General features: G+C 31.6%; 1 protein-coding gene across 3 annotated transcripts in view; it reads right to left on the bottom strand.

Moving 5' to 3' along the window:
* The window catches only part of LOC131846968 (netrin receptor UNC5C-like), a 152,648-nt gene that overhangs the window by 22,362 nt on the left and 111,987 nt on the right, over positions 1-18,299 (bottom strand). For all 3 annotated transcript variants that reach the window (XM_059196388.1, XM_059196389.1, XM_059196387.1), the window contains exons 4-6: positions 11,732-11,931; positions 7,938-8,016; positions 299-472 (exon numbers count right to left, since the gene is read on the bottom strand). In XM_059196388.1, the coding sequence (XP_059052371.1) occupies positions 299-472; positions 7,938-8,016; positions 11,732-11,931 (453 nt within the window). The remainder of the gene's footprint in view (positions 1-298; positions 473-7,937; positions 8,017-11,731; positions 11,932-18,299) is intronic.

Below are 18,299 nucleotides of genomic sequence, written 5' to 3' on the forward strand. Positions count from 1 at the left end.
CGATATACCTAACTGTGTAAGAGAAAAGATTGTTAGTAACGTGAACTATCACATTGCAAGTAATATACCATATGAGGTTACTCTCCAAGCGATTCCCTCTGGAAACCATCGTGATTAATTCCCGGTGAATTACTCACAATGGGCTAACTGACCTGACCTCATGTTCATTACATCATCCTCCACTGGTGCCCCAGATCGTTAGGGGAGGTGGAAGCACCATATCATTATTATATATTAAAATAAACCTAGTATGAATTCTAAAGGAGATATAAAGCTCAGATATTAAAGATATGTTTACCATTCTGACAAGCGACGCAGTTGGACGTCCGTTGGACAGATTGTCCCTGACACTGCGCCCCGCCGTTCAGTGGGTAGGGCTCTGTACATGTGCGTGTACGACGCTGTCCTTCAGTGACTCGTCCGTTGCAGCGGCATTGGGTCCAGGGACTCCAAGGGCTCCAGCCTCCATTTACTGTAGTAAAAAATAGTTTTTAATAGAGATATTTAAATTGAAAACATTACTTATGATATGGATACGTAGATACATGAATACGGGATGATTTTAGCACCGTAGACTGTGACGGCCAATGTTGGTCATTTACGGAAATCTGTCCAAAATGACAACTTGACTAGAAACTCTAATTCTATTGCATAGTTATCATAAAAAATTATATCATAGGTATTTTTTTTTAGTTCCACAAATATTTAAATAATAATTTGAATGATTAACTTTCGGCCATACATTTATAGGGTCAAAATTATTGCATTTGAGCTCCTCTATCTCGTCCTGACGGGAATACGTCGAGTTACCAGTAACCCAGTATAATATCTGGATAATTTAACGTCGCTATAAAAACATTTGATACTTACTGTATTTTATTGTGTTTTAATGAATAAATGAATGTAGAAATATTGCAATGCAACTATATATCACGATTTATATCATCACTAGCTACAAACAATATTTTTACATAAAAAAATATGAAACTAGTAACGTTTCAAACACGCAATTGTTTCTGGGAAACGATTGTTTTTTTTTCATTTGCGATAAACTTCGAAATATCGTAATTGTAAAATTGATGTAACTACACGCCGTCGTCGATAATGTGATGGATATCATTCTTAACCGACTTCGAATATAGTAAGTTTTTATTTTGTTAGTACATTATTTGAATCCAGCTGGTTTAAACTAGTTTTTACCTTCAATTGCATACTATATCGGCCTAAAAAATTTGCAAGTAATATATATTTGTCAAATAATTTCGTTCTAAATGCGATATGCATACCTATGTCAGATTTCACTATGAGGATAGTTTAGCTAAGGTCCAAAGAGTTTTACATTTTCCAAAGTTCCAAGTTTCCAAATTTCACATTTAAAATTATTAGTAAGAATATTCTTCTACAAAAAAAAATCTAAATAAGATAAACGTAAAGTAAGAAAGTGAAATACAACCCCAAATATAGCATAATAAACAGAATAATATACACGAATCCTCTTTTTTAAAGTCGGATAAAAAATAAAGGAGGTAAGCAGTAGGTGAAATGTTACTACAATGATTCTCGTACGCATAGACAATAAAAATAAATCGTAAGAACAGCATGTGTATACCACATTAGAATCACACTGTAGAAATTAGGATGCCTTTCGAAATCTGCAGGCCAACCTGCGTGCTACAGTCAGTGTAGGTTATATCTTTACCCAGATCGCTTGCTTGTTAGGAAGGCACGCAAAGTCGCGTGCAATACCTAGCATCCACTATATACACTAATAGCCTACCCAGAATTTTGCTTTTCTATAATTTAACTCATTGCCGTGTGGCTCTAGCGTGCGTATTACAATAAATTCCAAGAAACTTAGGTATTGTTACAAAGGTATATATAGCCTATATATATACATTTAAATTATAGACAAATATATTATTTAGGTTTTTGGATCAATATTGCATGAATTTATTATGTGCGAAAAAGGTAACAAAAACAGAATAAGAAAAATCTTTATTCAAACAAACTCATCATTTTTGAATAGTCATATTTTTATTCCACCACTCATTCTGAACGCAGATTCATCACAAGAAGAATGAGCAAGAAACTTGTGTATTGCGTTTTTGAATTTTTATTGTTAATTAATTTAATAAGTAAGAGGCATGCGATAATCCATATAGAAACCGCTACACACTCATCCTTAATGTAATCAGATAATATTGTCAGCATTATGAATTTTAAGTTTTTTCTACAAAAACATTATTATTCTTTTATAAACTCTTCAATTTTATATTAAGCTTTTTTTACAAAAGAAGTGTGTTATTCGATCTGAATCTTTTTTTAGGCAGATTTAGAACAGACTCTGGTAGTTTGTTGTAAAACCTTACGCAATTATTATAAAACGAATTACTAACTTTAGTTAAATGGCATTTAGGTAAAATCGTGATTTGATTATTAATGTAAAACAAAAAAATGTTACTTTATTTGCCGGCAGGTTTATTAACCAAATTGTCACGGTTGGTCACATTTGTAATACCTTCTCTAGTGTGTTGTCACATAGTTTCCAAAAACAAATAAATAAATAAATTATTTTGAAGTTTTAATTCAATTTGAAGGTAATATTTAGCGTTTTTAATACATAGTTTGAAATAGATTTCAAAAAATATTACAGGATAAATATGTATAGTATACTATCATTGTCACAAATTGTCACACTTTGCTGACCATCTCCTTTACTGATCTTTAAAGTGTGACATACATAACGTCTGTCGTCTTATGGGATCTTAAATATTTTTTTTTGTTTGAATTACGGTTCGAAATGGGTGGCTTTTTAGCCCCAATTATTTGATTTAGAAAATTGACATATAATATAATAATAATAACAATAAACTCAAGACAATTCACACAGAGCCATCTAGACCCAAGTTAAGCTGGCTAAAGCTTGTATATATACTACTAGATAACTGATACAAATACAAAAATATTTTAATTTTCGCAAATACATACATATTATGTATGTATTTGTATAGGAAACATCCAAACCGATATAAACAATATATAAAAGTTTATGCCGTGCGAGGAATCGAACCTGCGACCATCGGAAATAAGGCGGTGTACTAAACCACTACACCACCAAAACCGTCATGTACTCTTAGGTTGATTATCTATCTATATATATTTATATATATTATCTTTCTACTAAAATTTTAACTAATAGAATTCTGATACTGCAATGCTTTTATAAAGTTTTATAAGAGTTAAAATAAGCTTTGAGAACAGGTAACTTAATCGGCTGCATCATAGCTGTTGTTCCCATAAATGGTGTCTAATGACTGGCTATTACATCACAGTGAAGGAATAAAGAGAAGAAATAATGAAAAAATAAAACTAGTTTCGCTTTAGAGTAATTTTGATTTCACATTAAGTGATAGATTGCTTCTAGCGATAAGACCGCTAGATGCTTGCTTGTCCACCATTCTTTTTATAAAGTTTGTATTTTTAATATCTGTTTTTTATATGTCACTTTTGTATTGATTTCTTCGCTGTGTGTGTGCACTTGGGAAATATACACATTTAACACTATTATTCAGAATTTTAACAAAATAGTCGTTGTGTTCTCGCTCCAGTCACACCGTCCTTTGTGATGTACAAATATATATCTCTTTTCTATATAATTCCTATGTAAAATGCTTGGTGCAATAAATAGTTTATAAATAAACTATCTGTCCCCGCGGTTTTATCCGCGTGAATTTTATAGCATATATATTATTCTGATGTATAAGCTACATCTCTGTAAATTTCATCAAAATCCATTCAGTAGTATTTGCGTGAAAGAGTAACAAACATCCATCCATACTCATAAATTTTGGCATTTATAATATTAAGATTATTGGCTCACTACACGCAACATAATTAACTGTAACTGGTGAACACCTTATCTTCATTATTATAGTATAAAACAAAGTCGCTGTCGCTGTCTGTCCCTATGTATGATTAAATCTGTAAAACTACGCAACGGATTTTGAAGCGGTTTTTTTAATAGATAGAGTGATTTTCGAGGAAGGTTTATATACATAATACATGTACACCCGTGCGAAGTAGGGGCGAGTAGCTAGTAAATAAATAAATGAAAGTTAGATAAACAAAAATCCGTAGCCTAAAGCTAAAAATCCGTGGAGTGTCGTCAGACTAAAATTTTCTTAACAAAAAATGTATGCGACACGTAATTAGTAGATTTTTTACGCTCTGCGTAGAACTAATGTGGGAGGGATTTCAAAGGAGACTCAGAAGTCACGTATCTCCGAATTTTATCTCTTCAGTTCAAAGTTAATTTTTTGTCGTCTCCAAGAATAGGCGATTAGTAACGCCTATAGTATGTGTATCAATAGAAACATTAGAGTTTCGTGTATCTATATTACAACAAAGTTCAACGAACAGTACTGCATTTATGTTATCTCACTAATTGTAATTTATGTACATTACACATGTTTTTATCAATTTGTTATCGATTTATTTGTAAACAACAATAATTTTAAAATGTATAGTTATTTCAACAATATTTTTTATATAACTTAACATTATGGTGAACGTAGACTCCAATTGACAGGTCTTAGATCTTACCTCCTTCTTATACAATCTTTTTAAGTCAAAATAATCAACATTATCGTACGAATTCAGAAATAATAATAATAATAATAAAAAAAATCATCATTATAATTTTTTTTTTATTGTCATTGTTCGGTGATTTTTACCCGCAATGACAAGTTTATCACCCTATCAAAGGGAGATATATAAAATATATACATATGTAAAAACAATAATAATAATAATTGTACTTTTAACTAGTTGTGCTCGCGGTTTCACTCGCGTGAAATTGATAGCCTATATGTTATTCTGATGCCGAAGCTATATTACTGTATTTTACAGTACAGTAGTTTTTACGTGAAAGAGTAACAAACATCCATCCATAGTCACAAATTTTCGCGTTTATAATATTAGTAAGTAATTAGTAAGATGTATTTTTACAGTTACATACAGTTTTACTATGCAGCAACCAAATATTGAAATAAAAATAATTATTATATCATCATCATCATCTTTATTTATCACAAATCATTATATAGTATAAAACCAAGTCGCTGCCGCTGTCTGTCCATCCCTATATACGCTTAAATCTTTAAAACTACGCAACGGATTTTGAAGCGATTTTTTTAATAAATAGAGTGATTAAAGAGGAAGGGATGTATCATACATGTACACTCGTGCGAAGCCGGGGCGAATAGCTAGTATCTTATATTCTTATATAGTACTATTAACATGCAACAGATTACTAATAGATTCAAAAACAATTAAATCTTGATTTACTGCTAAATATTCCTTTCTTACTTCATTTAAGAGAGAATTCGATGTAAAACAGACCACCCGTGGCTCATTCGGTGTTTCTTTCTCAATAAAAATTGATTGCCCCATTATAGCTGTGTATGTTATTAACCTATTAAAGCACTGTTAATATTAATAAAGTGCTTCCATGTGGCTATTGAAAATTTACCATTGGAATTTCGATTGGAGAAAATTAGTTTTATAGTGGTACCAGAGTTTGGCGAAAGAGGTGTGGCTGATTGATTTTAATCAAAATGCAGCAGATATATTATTACTAGCAAATGATTTTGATTTTGAGGCTATAGACTGCATTAATTATGCTATTTCTTTTAATTTATTAAACGACTATTTCGGTGTTTATATATATTATTAAACGATATATTCTGTCTATTAAAAAAAACGTATCTTGTTTCTTAAGATGATATAAAGTTTATGACTTCTCACGGGTTCGACTTCTCTCTCATTCAACAAAAATTTTATAAACAAAACAGATAAAAAATTAATTTATTGAGTTAGAGCTTCCCTGTACACCATATTAGATGTTATTTTGTTTTGCATATAAATTTATTTTCCGGATCCTTGTTTGATAAAAAGTTTTGTATTAATAGACCAAATTTAAAATTTCCTAAGTTTACTAAAGATTAACCAGACCCTTCATGTTACCTGTAAGCATTATTTAGTGTATTGAAAAACTAACTAATCACTTTAAATTCTTAAATTGTGGTAACAACATGAAATATAATAAAAGGTTTTACATAATAAAATTTATAGCCTATATATTATTCTGATGAATAAGCTTATATTACTGTAAAGTTTCATGAAAATCCCTTAATATTTCGGTGAGAGAGTAACAATCATCCATGCATCCATCTAGCCATCCATACTCACAAACGTTCACGTTTATTATATTAATACGATAATGAATACATTTTACACGAAAATTAACTAAACCATTTTATTAAACGGCCTAGTGGTAAAGCTATCGCACTGAATAATGTTTAACTTCTTATATACAATATTATTTAGAATTCTTTAATTAATGTTAAAAATAGTAGAATTTTTTGTGAAGTTATTAGTATACCATAACATTGAAAGGAGCGATAAAATGTAGACAAACGTGATGTTAAAAGAAAGAGCTGTTATTATCCAATCTGTCGGATATAAAACTTATAGTAATGGTAATACGAGAGGTCTCGCTACAGTGCAATAAACGCGTGATCATCATATAATTGTGCGAGGTAATAAAAAGTATTGTGAAGACATACGCCCACCCGGTGTTCATTCACGACTTGATAACGACGATATATTACCCAATTTGCAAGTAAGTGCCACAATTTCTATAGTACATGCACAAAGGGCTCTAAACCCTTCATAAACTGAATTGGTCGCGGTTTATAGTGAGAACTATTATGCTTATAGTTTACGGAATTGTGCAATATATCCGTCACATTTTTATTTATTAGGCTCAAGTACGTGACTTATTCTAAGTACATTTTAATTGTATAGTGTTCTGGTACAAATTGGATTTCACTACTGGACGTAGATTTCATATTTATAACATATCTTACATTTACATTTAAATTTATTGTTACATTCAGTTTTATTTTACATTCAAATCCATTTAACGTTAATTACGTCTAAATTTCTGTAATAGTTTCTGAGTAAATGTCGAAATTATTAGGATGAATGTCTGCTTACAATTTAGGTATTTTAGTATTTGTTGTTTCTTAATAGATCATTTAGATGAGTACAAAAAATATATTCTTGCAACAATTAAATTTGAAACTTGGAATTTTTTGTTATCCGCTATACATGTCCGTCTACAGTTATAAGTCATAGAGAATATTCTCTAATGTGTAATTACGCATAGTAAGTATTATAAAAATAATTATATTTATTTCCACCAACAGTATATATTAACAAAATTTCACAAATCCCAACAACACTTCTTTGATCCTTAAATTCAAACGCACTAAAATAAATTCAACCCGTCAATTTACACCTCATATCTCTTTTGAAGCGACGTATCGTATAAATTAAGATGATAGCAAAATTAAAGAAACGTTGCAACAGTTCATGTTAATGATACGTAACAACCTACAGAATTTGGACGTGTTAAGTCAGAGGTGCTGATTGCGATCAGCTAGGCGCCATGATCCAGGCGTGGGCGAGCACGGCTCTTAATGACTCTCCCATCGTTCGGGCATTGTAATAATTGCAAGCCTCGGTACATGCCCTTTGATCTTATAGTAAAGATAGTTATTACGTATAAGTGAGGGTGAAATGAGCGTTAAACAGCGCGGTTTCTTGTCTGATAAATTGCATGTGAAATAATGATACGCTGAATTGTAGCTTGTTAGACATTTCCCATTATTAAAAGGCATGGCTGTAACTCTTTGAAAGCTATTATGTTTGTGCGAAATAATCAATTTCATGTAACACATGTTCACATAATAGCCGAATAACTTAAATGTAATGTTTTTAAAACTATTCTCTTTAATTAATAGAGGCCAAATTCAAATAACCATTATAGCATACAGTTTGTGGATAAAAGAAGAGTTGAAATCAGAACTTACCATAAACCGTGACTAGTGCTGCTTCAGAAACTCTCTTTCCAGCAATATTCTCAGCAACACAACTGTAGTTTGCCATATCCTGTTAACAATACAAATTCCAAGTAAAATTATACATTACTTAAATTTGTTTTGCAAGACAATTAATTCCCTTCATTTCCTGACTACTCAGGATGACATATTACTCTTTTGATCTCCAAATAGATTTTCTAAATTAGTAAACGGCTTAGTCACTAAGAATTTTGGTATCATAACAAGTTGCGTATGCTTAAGATGTTAACGAGGCACTTCCTTTTTAAATTTGGTACGCTAAAAATTTTGAACAATTGAATTTTTAGTGAGCTAAATTTAAAGAAGGAAATGCTTAAGAACTTTGTATTATACATAACTTGGTGTGTACACAAAATGTAGAATTGTCACTTTTAAAATAACAAAGGACGTACCCATTAATTCAAATGGCGACAGCAACACATATTACGTTCATATTAATTAAGAAGAAGCTCCTGACACCTTTGCGAATGGGGGTAATGTTACACACAGTTCTGCCACAATGAGAGAGCGAGTGACAGTAGCTGCAATTAATCCATGTCTCTGCGCGCTGCCTAATTAGCGGATACCGCTCTCCGGAAACCAGAGATGGAATGAGTTATTTGCGATTGTGCTTTAGGGATACTATGTCAGTGGATATACAAAATAAAATGAGGACTATTCGTGCATTACACAAAATTAAAAAGTTCTGATTCATGTATCATGTTTTTGTTCCATATTTTTTACTCACTTTGTCATGGCATATCGTGGTGTAAAAACTTTTTTTAAATGGTCAAAAGGTAGACAAATATGATGCCATGGAAAAAGCTCCAATAATATAGAAGTATCATAAGATAAGTGCTATAAGTACTAATTACTAAGATGTTGTAATGATATATTATAGTTAGATTATAGTTTTTAACGAAACTGATATTTTCAATCAACCTAAAGCTGGTGTCGTATTACTATAAAAACAAGTAGTATATAGAAATTCAATCGAAATATTTCACAGCAACATATTAAATCATTCTCATTTTGCACTAATGTTGTATAACGAAGCTACTGTCTTGGTCTTATGTAACAATTGTTTCGACTTCATCCGGAAGTCTGCATAATAGAATTCTTCCTAAAACATATAGTTAGAAAATATTAAAACTAATTTAGGGAACTTTGAATAAAACGCAACAGAATAGCATGTACCCGCAAAAAGACAAATTGCCCGGGACAAATAAAGCGCACATGTGAAATATTGAATTAAATTAACCTACACTTCTGCAGTTTTATCAGTGTCCTGTCTCTGCCTTTGAAAGCGTACACCGCATCGCGACAAAAAGACAACAAACACTTGGAGCGACAGCGACTCGTGTCGCAATTAATATACGTCCGTCGCGCACGACTAATTAGTCGCAGTCGCATCCAGACGAAATAAGTAATTCATGACTCTGCGATTGATCGTCCTAATAATTCACAACATCACGATCATATCCAATATCAATTATAAGTGATAGATAATGTATTAGAATGTTGCAATTATCTTTAGTAATAACTATCACAAGTAATACATTATTCAAAATTGAAAATTCGTTTTTTCATGTAGGACTATTTAGCCGCTTACGAAAGGCAAATATTTTTCATATTCAACTTTTTCACTACTATTCAGTTTAGTGTAGAGAAGAACTGTCAAGACACATAACTGAACTTCTTTTTCTAAAGCCAGTTTTATTTTAATTGCTTCATTTTACGTCTTATGTTAAATGAAAACGTGATTTACATCTAACATTAAATGAAAATCCTGAACACGATTAAATATTTCCATGCAAGTTTGTTATTCAAGTATTAGAATGTACACATACATAAAACATTATATTGAGAATGTGTTAGGATTTCTGATTAGAGATCAGAAAAAGAGTCTTTGTATTATCAAGTCTTTCTACAGACGGTGTATGATGATATAAAAAAGATTTGTGATCTTCTGATCTGATTTGAAATAATCAACCGTTGAATACTGATAATTATATAAATTAACTAGTTTTTGCTCGCGGCTTCGCTCGCTTTTATTTATACCCTTAGGGGTGGACTGAATTTATTAAATTCCTTTTTAGGGGATGCCTACGTCATAGTAGCTTTATGCATGCAAATCTCAGCCCGATCGGTTTAAAATTGACAAAGTTTCATACAAATTTTCATCCGCTATTTTATCCCCTTGGGGGTAGAATTAGTCAAATCCTTTCTTAGCGGATGCCTATGTCATAACATCTACCTGCATGCCAAATTTCAGACCGATCCATCCAGTGCTTTGGGCTGTGCGTTGATAGATCATTACATCAGTCAGTCACCTTTGAGTTATATATATTTAGATTATTTTTAAACCAAGATCAAAAATGAATACTACTGACTAGTAAGTTTGCTTTCGAATATTTTTTATGATAATAATTAATAGGGATAAAGGTACTCTATCCAGCGCCCAGGAACTTGCTGCAAGTTTGCATGTGTCATATTACAAACAGTCACAACACCATATGTCGACGTGACTCATTCCAAGAAGTCGTATTCGTTACTTTTGTTGCTTCTAAATCATTGAATTCTACACTTTCAATACATGTATTATAAGATTTAAAATTAAAGGCATTAATTACGAAAATATTTGTAAATTTTTTTGGTACATCCAAAGATTGGTATTAACAAACATATCTAATTTATGAATGCTTTAAATTGTAATTTATTACGCAATGGACATGTGTTTCAGAGTTTCAAACAGTGTTTTCTTTGTTTACATTCGTGGTTTTATATAGAGATATGAATTTATTGTAATCACTGTTTAATTAACTATTAATATTGTTAATGATTGTTAAGTATAATAATTAATATTTAATGACAATTAATTGGAATTAATGATTATAGGTTTACGATAGATAAATATTACATCTATTTATTTTTTATTGACATTAATTTAGTCTTAAAATTCTTGTGTCATATTTTTGCTATATAGGCAGTCCTCGACTTACCTCGTTTCGATTTACGTCGTTTCGAGTTATGGCGAACAATGTTTTGACACTATTCCTCAAGCATACGCCAATTGTTTCGATTTCCGGCATAGAAGATACGTTTATATTTGTATGATAGAAATGTTACGTAAATATTTGCTATCTCGCTTTGAGATTTATGGATTTTTGAGTTTGTATTCGTTGCATAGTGTCATAGCAAGCGACAGTTTGTGTTGGTACTCTACATTTGAAAACCAACAAACCAAAATATTATACTACAGATAACACGAACATCATAGTATAATTTATGAATGTTGCTGGCTGCTTAATTATTGTTACTTTTTAGGTATTAAGTTTTGATATTTCATCTTTTATTGTTTTTTTTTTATTGTTCTGTTATGATGTACTAAATTTTGGAAGTACAGGATTCCAAGATATTTTTGATTCTTGTTCTTATTGTAATTAAACTTGCTCCAATCACAGTGATATCTGTGTGTATGTGTATGATGTGTATAGGCGACGGTAACCACTTTCCATCATATAAATCAGTTCAATCATTCATCAGTTTATTTGCAATATAAGTTTCGAGGGGAAGGATTTGTTAGTAATACCATTGGTGCCATTGCTATAATGTTATGTGTCAGGTTGACCTCCACGAGGTTTCCTGGTAACCATTGTGGGTGATTACATCACAATAGACTGCTGATTATCCTATCATCCCTCACTGGTGTCTCGCAAGAGTATACCATTCCATCATCATCCATAATAATATATAAGTTTACTTACTTGCAAACTAGCCCGTGATATCAGCAAATTCCCTTCCGGCGATATTAAAACATTATGATCTTGCTGTAACGGGGCTCCTTGCTTCAGCCAGGATATTCTAGGGACCGGTGCAGCGGCAGGAGGGGTGCAGCGAAGCGAAGCGGCGGATCCAACTTCTACAGAAATCGACGAGGGGGATGCCAGAAATTGCTTCTTGAGATCTGAAAGAAAAGTGACTAGTGAGTAAAATTTAAAATAATAAGATTTATAGAGAGATTACATGTTTGGCGTGGTTCCCCGCCTGCAATACCATCGTGTTAAATTCACGATCATCTTCATCATTCATATTCATCTTATGATCCTCCTCCTCCTCCCTGGTGCCCTTCCGTTAGCGCAGGCGGGTGCACCATTCCATTATTGTATATTAAAAAAGATCTAGTATGAATTGTGAAGATATATAGTAAAGCTAGCATAGTGAACAGTGCTAGCAAGCATTTATTAAATAAAACTAGCAAATTATAAACATTTTGTAATCATGACTATGTCTTGCTTTGCATTGTCTTGTTTATTTGTTTATTATACACTATGTATCTGCGATGTATGTATCTATAATTTGTTTGGTATCCTATTCTATGCACAGTTTGGGATTAAATGATATAGGACCACGATTATTTACTTAATATACCAACTATATCGTAATGTATCGTGTTTCTGAAGTACCCACATAAAATGAGGGTAAAGTAAGCCTATCTGTTAAGCTCAGGTATTATCAAGGACGAAGCCTTGTTACTGTCTCCGAGGGTTATAACTATGCCAGTATAATTTGATGCTGTGATCTTATTACACGCGAGAGTGTAATATATTTTGATGTTAGAAGAAAATTAAATGTTTGGGGAGTTAGGAATTTCTGGATCAATTGTGTAATTGGGTGAGTTATGAAAGTGGATGAAATAAGAATATTAAAAGTAAAGGCTCAAGCCTTGTTTCATCTTCAATCAATCAATTGATTGAAGATGACTCATTAATTACGTATAAATAAGATTTGATTTCCTGTAAACCCCAATGTTTAAAAATATTTAGTTATTAAATAAACTTCATAAATATATTTGTTTCAATCTACTTATGGCCCATATACCTTCTTAAATACCATGTAGACCAATATTAATGTGAAATAATATAAAATAAATTAAGATTATATTTAATATTTAATTAAGCATCACTCTTCATTTAATAGTCCCACCAATCTACAATACATTAATTTTGATAATTCATTTCACAATGAGAATTTTTTCCATTCAATTATCCCGGCCATGCTGCATAAAAACGCCCTCGTAGAAATTTGAGAATAGCTGTACAATGGCGGACCAAATATTTACAAATGTCTTCGATAACTTACTCAGTAATAGTAACTACCCTTCGATTTCGGTAAAAAAAATATATTTATATATCTTATTTCGTCTCTATGACATTGAAAGTGTTATGTTTGGTTTACTGCCTAAACATGCCGCCTTATATATAGGCTTCGGTGGTCTAGCGACTTAGCACACAGCCTTTCTTTCCGATTGTAACGTGTTCAATTCTTCATAACAATATTTGTTATCATGAGTTGATTTGGTATGATTGTATTGCTTGCTTGTATCGGTCTGGGTATTTTCTAAGTATAATATATATATATATATATATATTTAAGTATATCTGTATTTTTGTATCAGTTGTTCTAGTACTCCTAACATAAGCTAGCTTAGCTTGGGACTAGATACTGCTGTGTGAATTGTTCTGAGATATTTATTCTTTTCTGGACTTATATTTCAGATTATTATAATCTTTTACATAAAATTCTCGTGTCACAGTTTTCGTTCCCATACTCCTCCGAAACGGTTTGACCGATTATCATGAAATTTTGTGAGCGTATTGAGTAGGTCTGAGAATCGGCCAACATCTATTTTTCATCCCCCTAAATGTTAGGGGTAGTATAATTTTTTATTTTATAAGGCAAAACAATAAAGTATTATATAAATTTATATAATGGCCTAATTTAAATAATGACCTACATAATAATAACAACTCTCACATAATAAACCAATTTAACTGGCTAGCTTTTTCATACCATGTTAGATTCAGATATTCTCACGGCAATATCCAGTATTCCATTTACCCCATCTGAGTTTACAGTCGCGTGTATATATATGTATGTGTGGGCCTGTACGATAATAAAACCCACATATATATCAGAATAAGTTATGAAAAGAGCATGTCAATAACTATTAACTGATCCCGTCTACGAAATGGAAGGTCGTGAACTAATTCGATAATTGTTCTATCAATTTTGTTTTGCGCAACGCATGCGATTGGTGCAAGTCAGAAGCTGATAACTGGTTTATCTATATTAATAGTATAAATATTGTGGATCTTATAATATTATAATTTTTATTTAATTTAATATTACAAATATTAAGTTGTCAGAATATTGTAGTAACATTATAATTATATATTTATTGTGGATTCTATAATGTGATAATAATTTTATTTGAGGCAACTTCATATAATGACTATATTAGAAAGAAAGAGAGAGGCAGAATTAACTCCGGAATCATTGCATTGATTTGAGAACTTTTGTTACTGTTTGAAATCAAATCGAATCATTGTCCTAGTTATAGTTATTTATTTATTTTTTATCCTAGTGTTGACACTGGGACAAAAAATAAATAAATAACCCAGGACAATTAACACAGCGCTATCTAGTACCACGGTAAGCAGAGCTTGTATTATGGGTACTAGACAACTGATATAAATACATAGATTTTGGTTTTGTAAATACATACATAATATACATAAAAACTATCCAGACCCATATAAACAATCTTACTCATGAATACAAATGTTTGCACCGTACGAGAAAACGAACCTACGACCGAAGTAAAGTGTGTGCTAAACCACTAGACCACCGAAGCCGTCTATATAATGTTATGTATATATAAAAATATATTTTATGTACAACCTGGAGGTAAACTGGTTGGTATTATTACAACTGTTAGCCCTGTTTAAAGTTAAAATAATATATTTGTCTAACGAACAAGACAACTAAGACATAAGTTAAATATTGGTCACAATTTAAAAATTAAACATTGACTTCGAAAAGCAAGCAATTAACCCGTTATACCAATACCGCTTTATGTTGTAAAGATTTACTTTGTAATAAGTAGGTATTATGTATAAAAATATCTCCAAATGAAACATATATTTTTTTTTAAGATAGAAAATCATCATCATTACATAGTATAAAGTCGCTGTCGCTGTCTGTCCGTCCCTATGTATGCTTAAATCTTTAAAACAACGCAACGGATTTTGTTTTTTTAATAGATAGAGTGATTCACGAGGAAGGTACATATACAATATATACCTACAATAGATATAGAATAGAGAATAGAATACAATAGAAAAATAACATTTTTCAATGTGATCTTCAACGTATTAACTGCAAAGTTTTTATAATTTATTAATAGAATTTTTGATAGCTATCAGTTTATGAATTAGATCACCGCCCGACTCTGTCTTCTCACATCAATCCTAATAAAAAAATAACAAGATCATCGATTATACAATTTGGGATCGCGACAATTTATACAACAAACTGTAATTGTTATTCATTAAACAATTTAACAATGTACCAACACAACAAAAGTGTAGGCACTGAATTGTTACGTTGTAACTTGTATACGTATACACGGACGAAGTCGCGGGTACAGCTAGTTTATCAATACATTTCGGGCATAGCTATACATAGCTATAGATTAACAATTTTTTAAATTATAGCTTTTGTGTTATTCCGACGTATAAGCAATGTTATTGCAAATCATCAAAACCTGTTTAGTAGTTTTTGCGTGAAAGATCCATCTCTACTCACAAATTTTACTAACTTATAATATTAGTAAGATTTTTATGTATAATTATTTTTAAACTTTCGTGTTTAATATACATTATTTAAATTATTAACCGGGTTTTAACACGCTATCACCTGTCTAGAATGACATGGCTGTTGCTCCAGTCAGCTCGTGACCACGGCTAGTGCAACCTAGTCGAAACGTCGAGAGAGGTAAATACCTTTATTTGCCATAAAATTATTCCTGTTATGACCCGGTTAATAATTTATTTTTTTATGTGTAGGTACATATTACATATTGGTTACACTTTACATATAATAAAATCGTTACATGACGATAATTGTCTCTTTTTCTCTATGTGTAAAAGTTATTATTGGTATTTTATAGAGGTTTATTTGACAGATGACATATGTACACGCGTACATATTCGCTGGCACCACAATTTTTGTTATAAACTAACTTTTATTTACCGAAAGAAATAATAAATAATATTTTGCAAATAGAAAATTATTTTCACAGACAGAAAGGCTTTGAGAGACTACCAGCTCTACGAGACTGGTACAGACGAAGCTGTAGAAATAAATAACTGAGTTTTCAGTAAAAATAATAGTGTAAACGTTTCCACTCATTGCTTTGAATGGAGTGCATCCATAAATCTAGTGCTCGCTTCATTACACGGCGACGTTTTGAATGGGCTTGTATTCGCTCTGCTGGGTGTATGCAACATCTTAGAATATTAAAATACATATATAGTAACAATAATAATAAGCCTGGACAATTCACATAGCGCCATCTAGTCCCAAACTTAGCGTAACTTGTGTTATGGGTACTAAACAACTGAGATACACAGCTACGTTTTTTTAAATATATACATAGAAAAAACCAGGATAAATTCTTTGTGAATTTGTGACGATGAGCTGATTTCTGTTACTAAATGCCATAATGTAAATGCCAATAGAAAATATCTAAATAAAAAGGCGATAAAATAAAATATCAGATTACTTGGCATTTCATCAGTTTATGGCAAAAAAGCTAACGTGTAATAGTGACAAAAAATGTCATATAACAAACCAATTTACGTTTGTTGTGTGACAAAAAATGACATATTATTTTTTGTTTATGACAAGTTTATTTTGATTAACGTTTATTTCTATTTATTTTTCTACAAAAGTGGTTTCAAATGAAGATATTTCTTCTGAAGTGACGCGAGGCTGAATACAACGAAGAGAAATCAATTTAAAAAAAACGAATGTTACAAAATGATGCCAGTAACAATATACTTACTTACTAATATTATAAATGCGAAAGTAAGTCTGTCTGTCTCGCTTTTATGCCAAAACTACTGAACCGATTTAAATGAAATTTGGTACACAGATAGTATAGACCCTGAGAAAGAATATAGACTACATTTAAATGCTAAAAAGTGTTGTAAGGGGTTGAAAAGGGATATGGAAGGTTGTGTGGAAGTATCATCATTTTTAAACTAGAAGCCTGAAACTTATTGTTTCGGCTGTTGATTAAATATGAATAAATGTGACATTCAAAGTTATATAAATTAAAATAGGGAATGAAAGTTTGTATGGTAATGCATAATTTTTGAAGCTAAAACGATAAAACATATTTGTTTTTTTTAATTAGATTATTAAATATTTTATCTTTATTTGGTTAAGGTCACTATTCCATGCGGACAAAGTCGCGGGCACAGCTAGTTTATATATAATTTTACAAATAACCGACTATAATAAGTCAAAACTAGTAGTACTACGCGTTCAATAGAATAAGATGGCGACCAACATCGGTGGAAACCGTTAAACACCTAATTCGATTCCAATCACCCAACTGAATACTAAGTAGTTCTCAATAAATAGAGTTATTATTCATTAACTCCGAGCCGTTATGGCGTACTGTGGGTTATATCATCAACTCAGCTACATGAGAGGAAGACTGAGGATATATCTCAAAACTACAGGGCATCGGGGGAAGGGGATTGTTAGAAATGCGGCTTAATAACCACATTCCTAGCAATGGTACATTGGCAGGTTGACTACGACGCGGTTCCATGTGGAAACCATCATGTTAAATCCCTGGTGAAGTTGCCACGATGGGCTAACTGACTTAACCTCATACTCATCTTATCATCCTCTTACTGGTGCCCCGCCAGCTTATACCGTCAGCGTAGGCGAGAGCACCATTCCATTATCATCCCATAAAAAAACTAGATAACACAGCAACACAGTCAAATATTAGGACCTCATAAATTTTTCATAGCCAATATCCCGTTTATATATATATATATATATAACGTGTACAAAACATAAATCGGGAAATAAAGCAAAAATATTTTAACAAATTTTTAAAATGGCTAAGGTAACTGATGGCTGTCGAAATATCGGAAGCACTTGTATATTTTTTTAATATCGTGGTCAATATCACGTTTATATAATGTGTACACTTTATATAGCATACGACATACGGTAAAAATGCTTTTTAGTGATTTTTAAAACGGCTAGGGTAACTGATAGCCATCGAAATATCGGGAGCACTTATATATATATAATTCTTTTAATATCATTGTCAATATCGCATTTATATAACGTGTATATACCATATATAGTATACGACATGGGGCAAAATCCTTTTTAGTGATTTTTAAAACGGCTAAGGTGACTGATGGCTGTCGAAATATCGGAAGCACTTGTATATATTTT

Source organism: Achroia grisella, unplaced genomic scaffold (genome assembly GCF_030625045.1).
Source record: "Achroia grisella isolate CSIRO2021 unplaced genomic scaffold, CSIRO_AGI_Agris_v1 utg515, whole genome shotgun sequence".
In the NCBI taxonomy this organism is placed as follows: Eukaryota; Metazoa; Arthropoda; class Insecta; order Lepidoptera; family Pyralidae; genus Achroia; species Achroia grisella.